Source organism: Protopterus annectens, chromosome 11.part0 (assembly GCF_019279795.1).
Source record: "Protopterus annectens isolate FY-2018-M chromosome 11.part0, PAN1.0, whole genome shotgun sequence".
Classification (NCBI taxonomy): Eukaryota; Metazoa; Chordata; order Ceratodontiformes; family Protopteridae; genus Protopterus; species Protopterus annectens.
Genome location: NC_056745.1, coordinates 1378047525 through 1378070901, shown reverse-complemented (window position 1 = coordinate 1378070901; position 23377 = coordinate 1378047525). Strand labels below are relative to the sequence as shown.

The 23377-nt window shown below is 40.2% G+C and overlaps 1 protein-coding gene across 2 annotated transcripts in view; it reads left to right on the top strand.

Annotated features, from left to right (window-relative positions):
- Positions 1-23377, top strand: part of MEST — a 425711-nt gene that overhangs the window by 316020 nt on the left and 86314 nt on the right. For both annotated transcript variants that reach the window (XM_044088671.1, XM_044088670.1), the window contains one exon: positions 9950-10026. In XM_044088671.1, the coding sequence (XP_043944606.1) occupies positions 9950-10026 (77 nt within the window). The remainder of the gene's footprint in view (positions 1-9949; positions 10027-23377) is intronic.

Sequence of the window (23377 nt, the reverse complement as noted above, 5' to 3'; positions counted from 1 at the left end):
GCCCATAGAATGGCACACAGCAACGTTTATTTCACTCCACAAAGGAGGGACCACAACCGACCCTGGTAACTATCACCCCATAAGCCTGACTAGCCTGGTCTGCAAGGCTATGGAGCGCATCATCATGGAACTAGTTAACAAAGACATTGGGAACCTCCAAACACTTGACCCAACCCAGTTTGGCTTTGTTAAGGGCAGATCATGCCTACTAAACCTGGTTGACTTCTTTGAGTCCTGAGACCCCTACTGTTCAGCATATACTTCTCAGAAGTACAGGCAAACACAGGAGGACTATGGCTAACCAAGTTTGCCAATGACTGCAAACTGGGAGCTGTAATTGACTCGCCGGCTGACACGGACATCCTCCAAAAGGGCCTTACTGAGACAGACACCTGGTGTCAAAGTCATGGCCTCAAGCTAAATGGCAAAAAATGCATAGTCATCCCATTTGGGAAAAACAAAACACCCACGAATTACCACATAGGTGGCAGCCCCTTTAATACAGAAGAGGTAATAAGAGATCTGGAGACCCAGGTAGATAGTAATCTCTTTTTTGACAATCATATTGCCAAAGTAGTTAGGAAATCCTTCTGTGTGGCCCATCTAATTACTAAAGGGTTGACATCTAGAAATAAAGAGGTTATAGTGCCCCTCTACTCGTCACTCATCAGACCCATCATAGAGTACAATGCCCCATTTGGGATGTACCTCACAAGACACTTCCAACAGCTGGAGAGACCACAAAAGTACCTCACCAAGAGGATTACTGGCCTCAAACATATGTCCTATGCAGCCCGACTGAAAAAACTCCGGCTGTACTCAGTGGCATATCACTTACTCCGAGGTGATCTCTGCCTGACTTACAAAGCCATGTCCAACTCAGAATTGATGGACATGCTCCACCTAAAGAAATCCAAGTCACTGCGGCCACGCACTCTAGTGAGCTAAATCCCGCCACAAAAATAAGTAGAACATGTTGGAGGGATAGATTCCTGGCACAGAGACCCCCCATGCTTTGGAATAAAATTCCAAACTACGTTAGGCAGAGCCCCTCACTAACACTCTTTAAGAGAAACCCTGACGAGTGGATGGGTAACAGAAAATACACCCCTGGGATCACTTCATTGGCTTTGCTTGACAGAGGATCAGTGAATTAATCATTGGGGTGGTGAAAGCTGACACACTCTGGCTAGGCTTATAAATGCCCTCGGGCAGATAGCCTAGTACCTACCTATATACCTATAATTCTCATTAGAAAGTTAACAAACTGCATCTGCAATGAACTGTATCATCATAAGGCTTGTTAGCAAAAAAAAAAGAAACTTTGGATGCAGAATTTGATTTCTTTCTCACTGCCAGTGAAATAGGGAAAATTCAGGAAAGATATACTGTGCTACACTTTTGCATTAATTAATAACTTTGTATCCAATAATGAGGTTATCCTTTGGCTGATTCAGCTTCCATGTCTGTGCTTAGAAATGCATAATTCAGTTGGCTGTTATCTGTTCCCTTTAGTACAGTTTGTTTTATACTTTTTGAACTCATATTTTAACACTCCCACACAAACACTAACGAAATGGGAGGAAATGGTCATTAAATATAACATATTCTAGAATGCAAAAGGGCAGCACACATACCAAACAAGCACTGATGCGATTGCATATCTAACTGTTTAAGAACCACAATGACAATCAAATGGTAGAAGCAGTAGCAATCAGCTGGTTGTGCTAACAGAATTGTAAGGCTTTAATCTGTTAGAGAAACTATTTGATTGTCTCTGCAGTTGTTAAGTAAATAGAATTATGACCACCATAACTCATATGATTTGTACTTAACCATTCCTTAATTCATATATTTACCCATGTTGTTGTTGGTGGTTGTGGGGGCTCCAGTTTGCTTATGAGGTTAAGACCTTTTTGACCATTCATTACCTCCCACTGTGGGTAAAATATGAACTCCTGTAGTCTATCTTTGTGCGCATATACTAATATCTGATCTGCATGAATTTATTAGCTTCATTCACTATGGAGTGTACACAACAGCATAATTTGACATTTAAGTATAGAACTGGATTAGATGGTGCCCACACTTTTGTGGTTTGCTGTTGAAGTAGTAGTTGCACAAGAATGACACTAAGTGACTCTGCATGTAAGTGTGTAGTTCATCCTGGCATCAGACCAAGTTCCTTCTGTTTCTTTTTCTCCCTACATCTAATTCTGCTTCTGTCATATATCACTGAGAGTTAGCACTGGTCTGTGAAATAGGCCTTAACTAAATTTTGCTTTATTTTATTTTACTACTTTGCTTCATTGTCCACTTTTGAAGTTTTACCTCATTAAATTAACACTCCTTCTCTGATCTCTTGTATGAAGCCACCCTGAAAGTATATTTGGCAGATGATTTTTTTTTCAGTTCTCATCTCTAGACATGAGAGCAAACTAGAGGTAGCTTCAAGATGGGAATGTTTTAGAGCATTCTTGTACTTAAAGCCTCTTCTGGAAAATGCCTAGTGTTCAGACTGTTTGGCCGTGATGCCCTTTTCCCATGAGGATGAGTACCTAATGTGCCATTTCAGCCATGTTCAGATTCTATCACTTCTTGAATTTTTGATAAAAATTGTCACTGTCCCATCTAAACAGAGCCAATATCGGTCATGGCTTGAACCATTCTGTATCTTTTATGAACGACACCCACTATATTCACACATACTCACTCTTGAATGACATTTTTCCTAATGACATATAGTTTTCCTTGTTGCAGTGCTTTTAAACCCATTTTATATATCTTCTTTTGTGGTGTCAGAGCTCTTTCTGTGCTCTGGAGTTGGGTACTCATCCTACTAAACTTAACATTGGGATTCTTATTTTTCCACCAAGCTTGAAACTGATTCTGGTGATGGATGCCCTTCAAGTGCCCTGGAGAGCCCAGCTAAGTAATCTTTAGTGCAGAGTAAGTGGAGGGGGGAGCCTGAGAGGGGAAGGGGTTACATATGTGTACAATATTAAACTGAATATGGTGCATTTTGCCCTCCAAAGCATGAAAAGGAACTGAGGTTCATATCCATCCTGCTTCTATCAGACAACCAGGCTATCATGAGGTATTTGAACAAATAAGATAGCCCATGCTCATACCCTGTATTCAGAGAAGCAGTGTAGGTGTAGCAGTGGGCATCAGTTGGGTCATCAAATTCTGTTGAGACAAATGTACTGTTCTTGTCCTCTCCCTCGGCTGAAGAAAAGGAACATCTGATGACCTTGTGAATGTCTTCAAGGAATCAAGAACCCAGGCGATCTGGTTATTCCCCAAAGTGGAAAACATTATGCTCCCTCAGTTCACCTTGGTCAAGCAGGCCAAAGAGGAATTAGTAATGGAAATTTATTTTCCATGGCAGGAGAGGCTCTTGTATACATTCCCAACCTTTTCTCTGAGTTGTACAGAAATGTTTTCCAACACAAACTCAATGAGCCCCCAGCTTCGCTGTGCCAATGACTCCAACTTTGAGCTTGACTACTTCTTTAGATACCTTGATCTTGTCAACAATTCCTCTGGAGATGCTGGTAGTTACAGAGACTGCCAAAAAGGCTTCCTTCAGCAGAGGTACTTTGTTGACGAGAAGATGGTTTCCATTTAGGAAGATAAGTTTCCTCACCATCTGATATGGTTAAATTTGCAAACGGTACATCTGTTTGATCTTGGTCTTGGTTATTGCCCTGTCAGTGCACATATTTCATCTATTTTTGTTCATCACAACTTCATGGGCAGAGCTGTGGTTGAGCAGAAGCTTGTCAAGCTCTTCTTTAAGAGGTTTTACAGCTCTTCCTACTTTTGGAAAAAACCTGACCTCTTTGGGACTTTCACATCATGAGTCACAGCATTCCAATTAAATCAGCTTAAGTTTAATGTCTTGGAAGATGTTTTCTGCTACATTCACTGTTAGGATGTCTGAATTGCAGTATCTTATTTATAGAGTGATTCCTTTTTTATATTTTGCAAAGTTTGAGCATCTGTAAGGATCAGCTCAGATTTTCAGCTGAGAAAGATTTTGGAGGTGTTGTCATTTTCTTTCCAGAGGTGGAATTTTGGGGACAGAGAATTGTACATCTTCTTAACCTTCAGCTCAAGATTTACATGAGACATTTCCATGAATTTGGCAAAATAGACCTGCTTCTAATCGCCATTGAACTTGGTCATAGTGCCATAGTGGATAACTAACTGCATCATATTGTGTCTTTGGCATCTTACTGTGCCTTAGTCAGTGCCGTCAAAGGCCACTCCACTAGGCAGATGGTTGCTTCTAGTACCTGATTCATTAATGTACCCATTATAGCAGTTTGTGGCACAGCAGCTTGGTTATTGGGTCATACTTTTAATAGCACTCCTTGGACTGTGATTCCAGATGTTGGGCCTTTGGCATTTTACTGCTACAGACCTGAAGCTTTTGACTTTTTTTTGTGCCTACTTATTCTTACCTTCCTGAGAGATCTTTGTGAATTTTTTGTTTGTGCCAGCGTCCTTCACACTACAGAAGGCCCTTTGCTATATGATATAATACGTATACACTGAACATTTACTTGCTCTTCAAGAAGACCCTTCTAGTGGGTGCTTATTACCCTTCTACTGTCCCCAGTGCTTGCATGACTGCAGTTCTTATGTTGCAGATGGATGTGCTGGCACTTTTGCCAGGCTGAATCTTTTTTATTTATTTTTATTTGCATGTGTTTACCAGCATAATGCACTGATCCACCATGAACCCTTTTTAGACAGTTCACAATGATTTGCTATCCTTGTTATTTCTCATATATGCTCACTTAGTTTCAGTGGGATTCAAAACTAGGAAGAATGCGACTGGGCATGTCTTCAAAGAGCTGGTGCGGGATGTCACACCATACAATGGCAGGAGGCAGGTTCACTTCTGAATATGGGAGCTAGAGAATACACTAATGCTTTAGAGCTGGAGAGTTCTCAGGAGAGAAAAACCCACACACCTAAAGGCAGTCTTAATAATCAACTGATACAGTAAGTTTATATCTGTTACTTTCAGAAATGTAAGGAGAAATGACCTGGAGATTTACAGTTTTTCATGTTTTAGGGAGGAGTACTTTGAAGACAATTTCAGATTCTTTACTAACTTCTGGTTTGTGTACTTATTTATTTATTACATTCTGTTGATAGATAGAGCACTTGAAGACTCTGGCCATTTTCAGGAAGAACCATATTATTTATAGAAAGTGCCTGAGGAAATTTATAGTGAGATACTATGCATATCCCCTGTATTTCTACAAAGGGAAAACATTTTGGAAATGAGTGGATTAATCTGGATGGCTAAGGCCAGCAACAGTGACAGGGAGTTTTGGAAGGATTTTATTTCTATGGAAAAAACAAACTTTGAAATTGGAACCTGAGGTTCTTTAATGAGATGAACCTACGTATGTATGGAGATACTACGGACCTGGAAAGTCTGCAAAAAAGAACTCTGGAATAGAATGATGGAGGTGGAAATTTAAAGGAAAACATTGACCACTTAGACTATATGGACTGTTTGGGACATTGTTTTGAAACAGAGCACATATGAAGGAAAATTAAATGGGTCATAATGCTCAAAAGCCTACTACACTGTTGCAGTTGGAGGACACCTTAGGGGTACTGGCAAATGGTGGTACCAACAAAAATGCAATCAAATAGGTGGAAACAAATGCAGAGGATGGGCAGAATTAAGAGAGTTTTGGGATTAGGAAGAATGCATGCAGTTCAGATAAGCAGCACTTGCTTTTTTGATTTTTAAGACTGGTTTTGCCATTAAACTCCTCTTGACCATCAAGCTTCTCATGATACTCAGTTGATCCATTTGCTCAGTCAGGCTGTAAGCTCTATGACTTATTCATTCTGATTGCAATGGGGGTTGAGTTCCAGGAGTGGTACTGTCGTCAGTGGCTGATTTAGGTTTTCTGTTTGTGGCTCTGATTTTCTCCCTGTGCATGCTAATAGATGCTGAATGGACATTAGCTAGGGGTGCCATTTATTTCTGCAAGTGATGCGAGTCTCAGAAAGTCCTATCCCACCTTGCAGCAAGAGTCTTTGCATGATCTTAAATCTCATCTTTGAATTCTTTTATGGAGTATGCACCCAGCACACATATTTCAACCGTCCATCCCAAGAGACACAAGCAAGCATTTCTTCATTACTCCTTCTCTTACAAAACCACTGATTTTATCCAGGATATCTGGGAAGTATTCAGGGATTTAGCCTTCTATTCCAGGAAGATGGCTCCTTTGATTCTTAAAACTTGCTGAATACCTAAGCAGAACTGCTGGGAAAGAACTAAAGTATTACAATTCAAATAAAAATAGGTCCAGTTAGTGGTTGTCTGAAGGAAGACTTCAGGAAGTACTATCAATTTTGCATTTAGGCAATGAAGCCTTTGCAAATATTTGCTTTGGTAGCCTGCTTTGTGCCGAGTGTTGACACTTACACAAAGTCAGTGAAAAGACTTCGGGATAACAAACATGAGTTTGTAAAGAAAGTGTGGCAGATCATTGTTACAGCCGTCTTCTAAATATAGTAGAATGGAAATCTGTAAAGGAATTCAAAATTTGTAGGACACCTCTTCATGGAAACATTCCTTTGGAGCAGTAGGATAGAAGGAAACCGTAAGCTGCTTTTGCCACTTGCAAAGGCTCTGGAACTCATGTTATAGGTTGAGATATTGGAAGATAAGGTAGACCAAGTACTCCTTCCTCCACTTCAGAACCCAGACTCCTAAAATTGGTTGACTGGAAATTACCTAGATTCTAGTCTTTTGCTTCATGCTCTCACATATTTATTAAACAATTTGTAATACATAGAGCTGTGCTGAGCAATAACATTTAAGATCTGTCCTAACTAATTACTCACCAGATGAGATTACCAGTTAGTGCACCTTATTCTAGCCTATAGTTGATGGATTCTTTATGTCCTTCATGGCAGAAGTGATGACACCTTGTTGATACCTTAGGCTGTCCTCTCTAGTAAAACACATTTTTCCATTTATTTACTTTTGTTGACTATAGGCATGGCCTATATTCTGTAGTGACCTGAGGTGGTGTTCATACTGACTAGGAGAAGTTTGGTCAGGACACTCTGGGGAATTCCCGTACTCTTGCTGGATAGGGAAAATGCTGCAAATGTGGTGGAAACACAAGAAAGTGATGCTTTGGCAATCACTAAAACACCCGTTAAATGTCTTGCAAACAATAAGATTGTAATATTAAATACAGGAAGCTTATTAAAACAGTGAGCTTATTGACATGATAAACAAGGGTTTTGTTGGGGCTGTGCATTGCAGTAGGGTTAGATGGTAGGAGGACTAGTAATTAACTAGGACTGGGCTAGTGGGAATTGGGGCACTTGCCAGTTAGAGCCAATGGCAGCAGGCAAGTGTCTTGTGATCTACTAACCTTTGACCAATTGTAGCAGCCCTTGATTTAACAGCTTTGGTATACATATCCAAATGCAGGCACATATTTTCCACTGCATGTTTCTGCTGGGCACATCTATGATGGAACCTTCCTAGCTTAGTGCAGTTGTCTGGAATTAATGCAGGAGGTTTTAAGGCTATGTACTATTAACAAACTGTTTCTTATGGTCCAGGGTTTGATTCTCTTCCTCAGCCTCTGTTCGCTTACTGTTGAATTCTAAGCAAGTCAGGTAACTGTACAGTGTTTCCAGGCTGAATATGAAAAAAGTCTCAGATCATTGGTTAAAATCGAATAAATGCAAACCAAATGGATAACTTGATGGTTTAAACTTAAAGGTGTACAAACAGAAATATGTTATGCATACTTACCATCTCCCAAGAAGTGAAACATCTAACCCTGACGATGTGCCATTTAGATTGTACCAAAAAGTTTTATTAGTGTTTAATGATGCCATATAATTAAGCATTAATTATAATTCAGATATGTGGTATAAGAGAAATGTGTTTAATGACAATGTGACTTTGAAAACTGTAATTCAGTTATATAACGTAATAACTTGTTAGCTTTCTATACAGTATTATTTTTAACAAAAAATGCAGACAATATAATGCTGTTTGCAATGGTTAAACTTTACATAACTCAAAACTGGATTGACAGAAATAGCCTAATGTGGAACGGTTTCAAAGAATCAGCCCTAAAACACATAAACATTTATAAATTAATGCTTAGTAAATGATCCCAGTCCTCCTTTCTTAAAAGCTGTTGGGAAAGAATCTTTAAATGCATGCTGCGAATTAACATAGTTTTGTTTAATGTCTTCATTACTATCTCTCTCTTTATATATTTAAAATAAATTAATTAGTACACATCATTCTCTTTTATGTAACTAGTTGCAAATAGCTCTTATTATAGATTCTGTTGTCTAAATGTATTTATTTGTTTATACTTGATGTTATTTAGTGTTGTTTATAGTAATTTCACCTTGTTAAATGTTTGTTGAAATTTTTAAGTTTTGAAATAAACAAAGATATTGGGAAGAATTGCTGACAAAATACCTCCTCATCTTATTCATGTGTGCTGTGCAACCTTGAGTGAGTTACTTCACAGTTGTGTTGCTGAGTCACTCCTGAAAGGATGCCACTATACTGAGGGTAATACGTTAACATGAAAAAACAGAGAAGTGGGGTATTTCTCAAAACAGAGGGTCCCACAGCCAGGAAATGAAGCAGAGAACAAAGCACTGCGGGATTGCAACAGTAACCACCACATGACTGTGTTACAACTGCAGAAACACACAGTGAAAATGTATTTCCTGAATGCCTATAGTGGTCCATCCTTCATATTCCATAATATCTCATGTTGATACATGTGCAGATGCTCTACTGAGGAAAGTGTGCCTTATCACCTGAGACAGGCTTATTTCATGGTTCCTTTTCAGCTTTTTATCTGTCAGACCATACATAACGTGCTATTATACAATGCCTCCTCTAAAACGTGCACGCTGATTGGCCAGCCCAACCAGCGTGCCCATTGCAAATCCCTCAATATACTAATGGAAAAAGGTCCGGTCGCCCGGACTTTTTCCGTTAGTATAAAACACTGTCTCGGTATGTTAAAAGAGTTTAACATAGCGACACAGGTTTAAAAAAAGCAAAGCAGATATCCGTTGCTTTTTTTTAAGCTGTCTCGCTATGTTAAACTCCTTTAACATAGCGACACAGTGTGTAAAAAGCAACGGAGATCGCTGCGATCTCCGTTGCTTCTAACCTATGTTAAATGAGTTTAACATAGCGAGACAGCTAAAATAAGCAACGGAGATCTCCGTTGCTTATTTTAAACTGTCTCGCATGTTAAACCCATTTAACATAGAGACAGTAAAAGCAATGGAGATCTTGCGTTCTCCGTTGCTTTTGCCCACAGCTCTGATGTACTGCGTAGGCATGCAGTACATCAGAACTGCTGTGAACACCAGACAGCTGCGGAAGGGCAGCAAGAGGCATTATACAATGCCATTATTTAAGAAAAGTAATTATTTCTTTTCTTAAATAATGTCATTACATAATAACAATAACCCGCTTGGTGGTAATGCTGGATTACCCACGGTTGTCTTTGTTTTGGTCCCTCGGCCGGACCAAACCACGCCAACCATGGGTAAATCCAGCATTACCCACACCCAGGCGTGGTTATTGCTATAATAATTAACTATATGCAGTGATATAGCATAAATACAATGCTATATTTAGCCCTTCTTGTAGAAGGCACATTGGCTGTTATAGTAACCTGTACTGTGGTAAGTGAAGATGAGTCAGACACATCTATTCCCAAAGAAGAGTGGACCTTCTCAGACCCTTGACTGTACTACTTTTGCAAATTAAACCACATGGTTGTTATTTTTTATACAGTATATGTGTAAAATTTATTTTGTAAATAATGGTTAGCAGTGATCTTGTTGTTAATGTAGTCCCTTAAAGGCTTTCATTTGGTTTCCCTTACAGTATTTTGCAGTATATAAACCAAAGGCAGAAGTACAGAGACCGATGGGTAGGGGCACTGGCAGCTGCTTCTATTCCATGTAAGTGCAATCTACAGACATATTTTATAAGCTTGTAAAATGTATATTTACCTTAGATCTGTTACATTTCAGAGATTAGAAACTAATACCAGTGATGGTTGTCAGTCTTAGATTCATTTGTTTACTCTTTCACTCATTTTATAGTTATGTGCATAATAAGCATGCCACAGGGTTGCTGGAGATAGTCTCCACATTCATTGAACACAAGATGGCCAAATTTAATTTTGAATGAAAAAACAGCCCATGCTCATGCACAGACACACACACACGCACACAGACACACACACACACACACACACACACACACACACACACACACACACACACACACACACACACACACACACACACACACGCACATATGCACACACACGCACGCACACACACACACACACACACACACACACACACACACACACACACACACACACACACACACACACACACGACTATGGACAATTTGCAGTATCACTGATTCACCTGTAGCATAACTTTAGGATGTGGGAGGAAACTAGATCACAGTGTGAAAACCCATGTGGACACAGGCAGAGTGCAGAGATTCCACAGAGAAAGCATTTCAGATAAGAATCCAAAGGAACAACCAAATTCTATGAAGAGTTAAGCAGCAGAATTAGTCTCTATAGGTTATATGCTGAAGGTATGCATAACAAAGGTGACTACTACTTCTAGCTTATAGAAAGAAATGCAGCACTGCCATATCTGTAAGGAACCCCCCCCCCCCCCCCCGTGTGTGTTCATAAACTGACAGATCATTAACAGTACTATATTTAAAATGTTGCTATTACTTTCCATACCTTTCAGTCTCTTAGTGCAGGACATCTGGACAAAGCTTAAAATAATGGGGAGACAAAGGCAATAGGAACAGATTTTAAATATTGTTTTTATAAACTTGGAAAATTTCTAGAGTAACAGGATTTGCGTTAGTATGACTTTTCTGAAGGATATGAAGTCTGAAACTCGAATGTATGTCACTATTTAGTGACTTCACTCCTCATTGATTTTCCAGAAAACCTCAGATATTATGAGGAACAGACCAAATATATGAGGCAAAAATCTGGGCAGTTGAGAGGCATAGCAAGGTGAGTGTAAACATAAGAGACTTTGTTGCACTGTCTTTCTGACATTGCTCGCTAAGTGCTTTACATCTTTAAAAGCCAGCAAAATACTTAACGTTTTTTCCAGTAACTAGTATTACTTGGATCAGATAAAACACCATGCACTACAAAGAACTAAGATCAAGTCAGTAATCATAACCTTCACTGTCAAGGTGATTTTCTTGGCATCCGTTTCTCGAACACATAATAAACAGGTGATGATCAGTGACCCGATAATAATCCTATATATTATTCATGTGATGAATTTCTTTTAATATTCTATCAGGTTATCCCATATTTTTTAGAATTACTTTTGGTCAGAACATGTATGTATTAAGTATTAGACTCAATAAATTGCTTTCTTCACTTATTGCAATACTGCCATGAAAGCAGCATATAGGAAGTGGGTAATATCACTGTCCCCTTGATATATAGCATGAGAAATAACCCTTACACACACATGTGCGCTCTACCTGAATGCCTTAGTGTGACCACCCAGGCAGACACACACACACATACACAGATAAACATTGATGCAGCTTCATTCATGACCCTAGACATGCACGCATGTGCACGCAAACCCACACATACATGTGCGCACTCCCGCACTCACACACACACACACACACACACACACACACACACACACACACACACACACACACACACACACTCTAAGACCACCCCACCCCCATGTCTTCTCTGAAATTATTTAGTTTTATAGCAGTGAATGGGTGACCTCCATTTTTCTGACTGCATTCTTTCTTTCCTCCAACATTACAAATTTAGATAGCCAAGCAATTCTCTGAATCTGCAGTAGCATAAATTGGAAGTTGTTGTAATTTCAGGGGAAACCACAAAGCCAATTTGCTTTTGTTTCTCACCCTAATTGCTGTATTAGCATGAAGCTGTGCCAGCGATGCAACTCTCCATGCTAAAGCTCCACCCCGTTTGGCAATAATACCCCTTTCGTCTGGTACCGTACAAAGCACTTGCAGCCATTGGAGAGACCTCTGAGGTTTGTAACTAAAAAGGTCAAGGGACTCCAGCAGGTGCCTTACACAGACTGACTAAAGTCCCTGTCACTATACTCATTATCCTATAGACGTCTTAGGGGAGACTTATGCCTGGCTTACAGAGCAATTTCTGACCCAAACTTAATGAATTTGCTGCACATCTGTAAATCAAATGGGACTATAGTTACCCATTATAGAGACCTAAATATAGCCTGCGACTTGAATAGGATGTGCTGAAGGGACAGATTTATCTTCCAGTGACTGCCATGTCTTTGAATAGCTGCCAATTCATGTAAAGCAGAGCACTTCTGTGACATTGTTCAAAAGAATCCTGGATGAGTGGATGGGGCACCATAAATTTTTACCAGGGATAGTGCCCACAACTCTGCTGGACATGGGCAGTCATTACTAAATCCAATCATGGGTATTGATTAGAGTATATATAGTGACTTTAGTTACCCCACTATTAACTGGGAATCCTATATGACACCAAACATACATGCACAGAGATTCATGGATTTTGTAAACACAAACTCCCTGGACCAGATAGTCAATACACCAACCAGGGGTGCAACCATACTGGATCTGGTTTTCACTAATATGGGAGACTACTGGACACCCCTACTGTAATGCCTTCCCTGGTAAGGTCAGACCACAAAATGGTCTTCTTTGAATTAAAAATAAAACCTGGACCCCCAGCTAAATCTGGAGTATTCAGTAACTATTCTAAGGCTAACCTCCTGCTATTAAGTGAGAACCTGGCAAAATTTCAAGCCCCATAAACCTTGAGATCACTTCTGCCTATGCAGAACTGTTCACAGAAACCCTGTGAATAGCTGCATAGAGGCAGCTGTACCAACCAGGGAGAAGTACAGAACTAACTAAAAAAACAAGCCACTCTGGTGGAATCACAAAATCAGTTGGTTGTGTAACAGGAGGAAGAAAATCATGGCAAAAATTGAGAGGTGCATTACCCAGCAGGATAAAACACTCTGATCAAGCTAAACAAACAACTCAGAGGACAAATGAAGTCTACCAAAGCCACATTTGAGCTAAGGTTAGCCTCCCAGGCCAAGGACAGCCACAAAGCCTAGTATCAACCTAAAGCACTCTTTATCTATGTCTGCAATCTCAAAGGCAGTACACAATCGTGTGCAGAGCTCATTGTAAATGGAGCCACCTATACTGAACCAGAAGATATAGAAAATCTCCTGGCTGATAAATTCAGCTCCAACTTTAACCCTCTCTCTCCACCTCAATCTTCCTTCAGGAAATATCATCAAATATAACTCCCCTACCATCACTAGGAACCAGGTCCTTAATACTCTCTCTAACACCAAGAACACTGCATCAGTGGGTCCAGACAATATCTCAGCATGCCTTCTAAATAGCATGAAATGTGGGCCTCTGGAATTACTGTTTAACTCTAGCCTCCAAACAGACTTCATGTCTAATGAATAGAGAAGGCAACAGTCATCCCACTGCACAGAGGTGGGCCATCTACAGCCCCTGGAAACTACAGGACCATAAGTTTCACTAGTCTTATATGTAAAGCCATGGAAAGAATTATCATGGAGATGATCAAGAGAGATATAGTAAACCTCCAGACACTGGACCCAACCCACTTTGGTTTCGTCAAGGGCAGGTCATGCCTATTCAGCCTGATGGACTTCATTGAGAAAGTCACTGAAGCAATGCATAAGGGCAAGATATTGCACACTGCCTATCTTGACCTGGCCAAAGGCGCTTGACACAATACCCCACTGCTGACAAACTCAAGAGGTTAGGTACAAACCCATATGTGACCCGGTGGATAGCCAAATGGCTCACAGACAGGACCCAGAAAATTAGAATTGGGGAGTCCAACTCTACAAAGAGGCCAGTCACAAGTGAAGTGCCACAGGGATTAGTCCTTGGACTGCTCCTTTTTGGCATTTACTTCTCAGAATTCAAGGCCAATGTCAGTGGTCTCTGTCTGTCTGAATTTGCAGATGATTGCAAATTAGGAGCTCTCATTGAATCTCACACTGACAAATGTTCTCCAGGAGGGGCTGGCACAAACAAACAACTGGTGTCGAGCCATGGACTGAAACTAAATGCCAAATGCATAATAGCATCCTTTGGGAAGTCATCCATCCCTGGTAACTATCATATTGACAAAACACCCCTTAGAGTTGACCCAGTAATCAGGGACTTATTGACACACATAGACAGCAATCTAGCCTTTGATCATCATGTGTCTACAGTGGTGAGGAAATCATTCTGTGTTGCGCAACTTATAAACAAAGGTATGGCATCTAAGTCTAAGGAAGTCATTGTTCCACTGTATTCGGCATTCAGCAGATCACTTCTTCTACCACCTAGGAACACAATATGTGAGAAATGCAATTACATTAAGAAATTAGCATCCTTGCTGTCTCAATCACAAGTCAGTACATTTAGCACTGAGAAGGTTGTCTGCACAAACACTACAAGCACCACACCTCTAACACCACCCACACCTGTACAGTACATTCCTACACATGTGGAGGTTCTCAACAAAAACATTCCTAAAGAAAAGAGACCTCCGAGGCAAAAGCACACACACACACACACACACACACACACACACACACACACACACACACACACACACACACACACACACACACACACACACACCACAACCCACTGCACCAAGCATCACACATAGTACACATGCCTGTGTCTCACAGCCTGTAAGGCCCAGCCACAATCCTAACATACTAGTCATAGGAGACTATCGTAAGACACACAGATGTGCCCCTCACCAGGCTAGACAAGGGGAAAGTCACGGTAAGTTGCTTGTCAGGTGCTAGAATCCACCATATTACTCACACACTCAAGTCTCTTAACAACAGGTACTGTTATGACTCTGTCATGTTCCATGTTGGTGTGAATGACTTGAGATGTACCTCTCTGGACTATATGAAGAGAGACATGATTGAGCTAGCTGAATATGTATCTCAGGCAGCTATGTCCCTAGCCTTAAACAGCATCCTACTATCACCCAGAATGATGCCTCAGTACAAACAGAAAATGATTGACTTTAACAATTTGCTTAGTTTCTGGTGTCATTCCAAGGGGATGCAGTACCTGACAGCATGGGTGGACATGATTGACAGACCATAATGCTTTGCCAGAGATGGCCTTCATCTGTCTCTCCTGGGCTTCAGGTTTCTGGCAAAGGCTCTTGCGTCCCCCATAGTGCCTTTTTTTAGGCAAAGTCATAAGGACAAAATTACCAATGTGAAAAATTCTTCTAAATTTAATTTAAAGGTCATGCTGCTAAATACTAGGAGTCTTAACAAGAAACTGCACTCATTGCAAGAATTCCTCACCCTGGAAGATGCTGACATTTGTGCAGTCATTGAAACCTAGTTCAAAGCTGTAGAGAGCACCCCAGCCTTACCAGGTTACTTGTCCTACCATACTTTCAGACCCCAAACAGAGGGTTACAAAGCCAAAGGAGGTGGAGTTTCAATATTTATCAAAGACATACACACCTCCAGGCTGGTCAAACAGTATGACGCACAGGAGACACTCCAAGTGCAGTGAACTATTGACAAAACACCTATTCAAATTATAGCTAGCTACAGACCATCAACCATGACTCAGGAGGCCCACTCCACCTATCTGGGCTTACTAGAATCCATCAAGATTCAACCCTCTAGCCTAATCCTGGGCAGCTTTAACTACCCAACCATAGAGTGGAAGATCTATTCTAGCTCAAACACAAATGCCCAGAGATTCCTAGACTTTGTCAATGCCAGTGCATTGGATCAGCTGGTCGACACCCCCACAAGAGGTGAAAATACCCTGGACCTGGTACTACCCAACATGCATAGCCACTTTAGCACCCATACAATGTCATCCTCCTTGGTATGGTCCAACCATAAAGCAATCACTTTCAAAGTCACCATCTCCCCTGACCACCCCCCCCCCTTGCCAGAGTCAAACAAAAAAACTTTTCCAAAGCTGACTACAACCTTCTGTGAGGAGGTATAAGTAGCTTCACAGCCACCATCCCTTCAGTTGAATCAAGCACTAATGTCCAAGCCTACACCAAAAAACTATATGAGCACCTATATAGCTGCCTGGACTCAGCAATATCTGACAGGACCTCTTCCTCTAGGAAGAGTAAACCTGTCTGGTGGACAGCAGCAATAAACAGACTATAATAAAAGGAAAAAAAATGCTGTCCAGGACCAAGAAGGAGCAGGTACCAAGTTGGAAGCAATCTCTCCTTTGTCTGAACAAGAAAATAAGGTCACTGGTGAAATCCTGTAAGGCCAAATTCAAGTCCAAATTGGCTACATCCACTAAGGACAATCACAAGACCGTCTTCGCATACATCCACAATCTCAAAGCTAACTCCCAAATCTGCTCTGAATTGGTGGTCAGGAATACCACATACACAAACGCCATAGATATAGCCAAACTGCTGGTAGACAAGTTCAGAGAAAACTCCCCCCCATCCCCCATCAGTAAACCAGGACATCCCCAGCACCTGCCTCCTCTCCTCATCACCAGGGAGCAGGTTATTAATGCCCTCTCAAAGGCAAAAAATGCAGCCTCCATGGGACCCGACAACATCCCTGGCTGTGTCCTACATGAAATCAAGAAAGAGCTCTCAGCACCACTAGGCACCCTATTCAACCAAAGCCTGTGCACCAGCTTCATCCCAGCAGAATAGAGGATAGCCACTGTCATACCTCTGCACAAAGGTTAGGCACCCACCGACTCAGGCAATTATAGGCTAATCAGCCTAACTAGCCTGATCTGCAAGGCTATGGAATGTATTATCATGGACCTTATAAACAAGGACATTGGCAACCTCCAAATGCTTGATCCCACACAGTTTGGTTTTGTAAAAGGCAGGTCATGCCTGTTAAACTTGTTCATCTTCTTTGAAACAGTCACCAAAGCCATGGATGAAAGCAAGACAGTGCACACCGCCTACCTTTACCTAGCCAAAGCCTCGATACTATTCCCCACTCAGGCATAATAGATAAACTCTCCCAGCTAGGCATCAACCCATATGTTACCAGATGGGTAGCTAACTGGCTCACTGTTAGAACCCACTCAGTCAAAATAGGGGAAGCCACCTGTAGTAGTAGATCCGTAACAAGTGGTGTACCCCAAGGATCAGTCTTGGGACCTCTGTTGTTTGGGATATACATTTCTGAGGTGCAAGCCAAAACCAGTGGTCTGTGGCTGACCAAGTTTGCAGATGACTGGAAGCTGGGCACTGTCATAAATTCCCCTAGTGATGTGAACATCCTGCAAGAGGGCCTTAACCAAACTAATGACTGGTGCCAGAAGCATGGCCTCAAAATGAATGCCAAGAAATGCATCATTATCCCCAGTGGGGAAAATGGTGTCCCCACTAATTATCACATTGATAACAATGTTCAAAGCATGCAATCAGTCATGAGGGACTTGGGCACCCAGGTTGATAGCAACCTGACTTTTGACCACCATGTTGCCTCTGTTGTACAGAAGGCTTTCTGCATGGCCCACCTCATAAGTAAGTGTATTTCATCCAAGAACAGGGAGGCATACCTCTCAACTGTACAGATTTTTGCAGAATGTCCAGATTTTTGTTTATATGTTTGGTCTGTTTTTAATAAAATTGTGTTTTTCTGGCAAATTGGTGGCAAATCATTAAAGATTAAAATTAGATAATAATGACAGACATTTGAGTTTCAGACTTCATACCGTACAGAAAATTCATGCTAATGCAAAATCTGTCATTCTGTCAACTTTCTATAATTGTACGAGCAATATTTAAAAATTGTCCCACTTTTATTGATGGCTTTGTCCATATTTCTTGCTCTAAGAGGTTGCGAGGTATACAAGGAGGTCATAACATCCCTGTACTCCTCCCTTATCAGACCCATTATCAAGTACAGTGCCCCCTTCGGCATGTACCTTGCCAAGCACATGCAGCAGTTGGAGAGACCACAGAGGTTCTTGATCAGGAATATCCAGGATCTCAAACACCTATCCTATACAGATAGGCTAAAACCCTGTCCCTCTACTCAGTCTCGTACAGACTACTCAGAGGTGACCTGTGTCTGGCATACAAGGCCGTCTCAGACTCAGCCTTGATGAAGGTGCTTCACATCTGTACGTCAAACTCCACTCACACAACCTGTATGCAAGGTTCTCGACCTGGTCTGTGACATTAATAGAACTTGTTGGCAGGATAGATTTGTGACCCAATGACTCCCCCATCTGTGGAATAGACTTACTCTCCATGTGAAGCAGAATACCTCACTAGCCCTCTTTAAGAGGTACCTGGATGACTGGATGGGAAACAGAAAATATACCCCAGGGATCCCACCTGTGTCCCTGCTGGACAGAGAAAACAGGCGCTACTTTGTGGGAACATGGGTGAAATTCTTGTCTAGGTTTATAAGGGCATCCAGGTCAATAGCCTAGTACCGTCCAAAGAACCTATCATTGAGTATAATGCCCCCTTTGGTATGTACCTAACCAGGCATATCAAAGGCTAAAAGAATACAGGGCATACGTAATTTGTCCTATGCAGGCCACTTCAAGGCCCTTTCCCTGTATTATGTTTCCTACAGGCTTTTGAGAGAAGATCTATGCCTGGCATACAGGGCATTGTCAGACCCCATTCTGATGGACCTCTTGCATATTCACAAAACAAACAGTACAAGAATTGCCCATTCTAAAGACCTAAACCTTGCCTGTGATATAAATAGGACCTGCTGGAGAGATAGGTATGTATCCCAGAGACTACTCCATCTATGGAACAGGCTCCCCATCCATGTGAAGCACAGTTCCTCCCTAACCCAATTCAGGTGCAACTTGGACAATTGGATAGGAAACCGGAAATTCATCCCTGGTTTGGCACCTATGTCTCTGATGCAAACATGTAACCTGTAAATGGTTCATCTCCCAGGCCCATGCTTACACTTATCAAGGGTATTAGAACTTGTCAGAGATTTGGGATGCATGGCTAGGCTTAAAATGGCCGTTGTGGCTGTTAGCCTAATAAACACCAATGAACCTATGATGGTTTCTTTTTACAAAGTTAGACTTTGACTGCCTAATGTCAGTTCTAACCATACTTTTCAAATATCCAGATTTTTGAAGAATGGAGATTTTTGTCTCATGTTTCTGGTCTGTTTCTCAGAAAATTTGTCATTTTTTCTAGCAAATCACTGAGGAGGGAAGTCGCTAAATATTGACATACATTTGAGTTTCAGACTTCATGTCCTTCAAAAAATGCATCTTACTCAAATCTTGTTCTTGTAACTTTGTAAGTTTATATGAGCAATATTTAAAATCTGTCCTATTTTGGGTCTTTGCCCCCCCCCCCCATTATTTTAGGCTTTGTCCAGATTACCTGAGCTATGAGGTTGATAGGTATTCCAAGTAGTATATATTTTGAAAGAGAACATTCAGAAGGGTGGAAGATGCTGCCTTAAGAGATCAGGCTTTATTCGTGTGCTGCATATTCTCCTTTTAAGATTGGAAAATATTTCATATTTACAGAGTTCAACTCTTGTTAAAAAAACACTACAAGCAGTATAGGTTTTGAGATAGATAGGTGGTCTTCTGGCTACAGTAGTGCTATTGGGTTCATGTTGAGCAGAAAACCCATTACACCTGGCTTAAACTCTGCTCCCATCATAATATTGTTTTAATTGCCAAGTTACAGGGATTGTAGACTGCCACATTTCTCTCACAGCCCGCAGACAGAAGAGGAGCACCTTTCTTAACTGAAGTACTTATTTAGGGTAGAATCACATAAGCCCTTCTTGGCAGTTGCCAGCTTCTGTTTCCGTTCCAATATTTGAAGAACATGTTTTTATACTTCTTCTGGTATCCATTTTTGCTCTACACGATGCAGAATCAGTCACATCCATTTTACCACAGACCAAAATTTCTCACATTTAGGAAGTCATTCATCTCAAAAACATGCCTTTTTCTGAGTTATCTTAACACTAATTCTTCTTCATGGCTTGCTTTACACAAACTACCTTGTGAAATAAGGGTGAAGGAAATCCAGAGATCTCAGCTTTCTGCCCATTAACATCTTTGTACATGATGCTTCAGAGGCTGACTTTAGTATAATCCGGTAACTAAATTCATTTAATAGCTACTGCTGTTTCAGGGGACCCATCAATCACTTTCTCATGTAGTCTATAAACATGTAGACTGCCTGTTCTGTTAATCCATTCATTAAAGAATGACAGCATGGAGAACTATTAAACATAATTCCTTTCTTCCTTAAAGATGTTTCATATTCTTCGCATGTATAGAATAGTGCATTACTGAATGTGATGTTTTCTGTATTCTTTAAAGAATGAATCTTAACCTTAAAATTTTAGTAGTAATAAAAAAAGTTAATGTTGTTGGCTGTCACACATCTATCCACTTTCCTAATCATGCATAATGACCAGAATCATTGTCTCAAGAATCACACTTGCATAGGCACTGTAAGGTATTCAGTATGATTTCCTTGGACATTACCATTGATGCAGCATAGTTGCTGGATGCTTCCTAAGTCCTTAACGTATAGTAATACTGGACACTACTTTCTCATTATCACAATCCTTATATTCAGCCAAAACATATAACTTCCTTCTAAACCTTTCATGTCAGTAATGAAAGGAGGACACTCTCATAAATTTGAAACAAACACAATTTATTTAGTTTTTGTGCGGTTATGACACTAGTTCTACCTAAGATGCAACCACCTTGTACACCAAGTTCATGCTTTCTCTAGTTGTGAAACCAGTTTCACTGTAGCCTAGACAGTCTGTTACACTACGTTCTCAGGCTCCAGACATTAGTGGGTGTTTACTTGTGTACATTAATTTGTACGGCTGTTAGCAGAGTGCTATACAAATGATTTGACACAACCACTTTTTCCTCGAAGGAATTATTATTCTGCCAGAGGGGTTAATCTTCTTAAAGTGCTTACATTACCATTTTGTTTACATGGAATACAAACTATTTCATATTCATTTGCTGTCAATAGTATGGATAATCTGGTAATTCTTGGTGGCAGTTTTTGAAGTACAGCTTTTATCTCATTAAACAATGGAATGTGTGGCTTGTGGTTCAGTCAAATAATAAAACTACAAGACTTCTCATCTTTAACTGCAAATATTTTGTATTTCTGAAAGTGTTAAGGTTCCAGGCTCAAAGCCAGCAAGTATATCCAGTCATCCATTCAGCTGGTTTGTGCCTATTTTGACAAAGCCTAGTTCATTGAGCCTGGCTTGTCGATTTACTCAACGATCACACTGGAAAACAAGTGTGGGATACAGGAGGCACAAGACCTTTACTGCTATAGATTAATTTTTGCTCTGAATTCACCTAAGTGCCATTTTGATGAACTAGCAGCATAAAATGGCACTTGACAAATCTGGCTTCATGCACTATTACTGTATTTGTCTATCTGATCCAGCTGGCATTTTATGTTAACGTACTGCTCCAACAAATCTGGCTTCATGCAGTGTTAATGTATTTGTTTATCTGATCCTTTTGGCTTTTTATGTAAAAGTACTGCTCCAAAACAATAACGAGTTGAATCACACGGTATCAGTGTCTACTTGCCGTTGCAATATACATCAGAAAGTGTAGCATTTACTTACATATTCAAAGGCTTTAGCTTGATCTGGACCCCAGTGCAGTTCATGTATTTACATTAATAACAGATGTAATGCAGTTAACATAGCTGACAGCATTGGCAAGAACATGTTGAAGAAGTTTAGGAATCCACATTAAAGTGTTCATCTCTGGCATATTGTTTAGTTTTGGTGCCTGCTAAGCTGCTTTCACTTTCTGACCCTATGCAAACTTGAAGCATTCACATTATGATTTAGAAATGTGACTTCACTTTGCAAAACTGTGCACAAACCATCACTGTCTAAACTAGTTGTCACAGTACCTAAAGTATTCTCATGCTCTCCAGCCAGTTAAAAACATCAAACAGTTTAACTGGAACATTTCCAAGTCCTTGCAGCATGCTTTCTATTATTTGCAATCTTTCTTACAGAGAAGATGACCAGAAATATTATCTAGTAGATCCAAGCAGATCCAAGCAAAGCATTAAGAATGTTTATAGTCATAACCTTTTTCAGAATCGTCATCTTTGTACAGTTTGTTAGCATGCTCATCTCATATACAGCCTTGAAAACCACTTATCACCGATTAACACAACCATGATGGAGCCAACTTATTTCACAAAAGGAACAAATGATGCAGCCCAGCCTGAAAGCATCAACTTTCTTTCTTGTAAGAAACGATATTTAATTCTACCTCTGCTTCTGTTCCAAGATACGTAGAAATGATCTTGATTTCAAAACATTAGGAGTGTTTTGTTTTTCAGATGTACCATTCCAGACGTTACATCAGTATGACCAGCTTATCTTAAGATACTACTTTCCACAATAAATTAGATTAAGTCTTTGGAGTTTTTTTTTCGTATGGTCTCAGATAACTAAATTTTCAATACATATATTCATTTCCCATAAACCATCTCAGCTCAACAAATCTGAAGCAGCTCTAGCTGCGACAGTTAGGGGTAATTTTTATTTGGTCTTTTAATGCATCTGTAATTTGGTCAAACCCAAGGATAGCTACAATGTATTGGATATGTTTTCAAAGCAGTTTTACACTCTTCAAATTCCTATTCATTTATATTTTTTCACAGTTTTGCATATTCTAATTTGTTCATCGCCATGAAACTACAGGTTGTGTCTACTTCATATAACATTCCTTCATTCATTTTTAATATATGTATTGTGGAAGGCACTTTGGTGATATTCATTCTCTCCTACCCATGTAATGAATATATATTTTGTCACACTGAATTATTTGTATACTCTTTTGCATTCCTGATATATGACATGCAATATGAATTCCAGGGTATTGGAGTTGGCTTTCAGCCTTTTGAATTTGGTTTTAGATATGACACCAGTTTTAACAGTGGGATTGTATTGAAAACTGTATTTTTAATACTGCAGATGTTCCCACAGTGACCAGACAGTTCACACTATAACACCCTCATTTTTCTATTCACATTCACAGAGATGAAGATTTCTGCTACACCTGTAACATGTTTTAACCAAATTATTTGCCTTTTGCATATCTTGTCATAATAAATAACAGATTATTGCATTTCTAGTAGTCATGTGGTTTTCATAAAAAGAA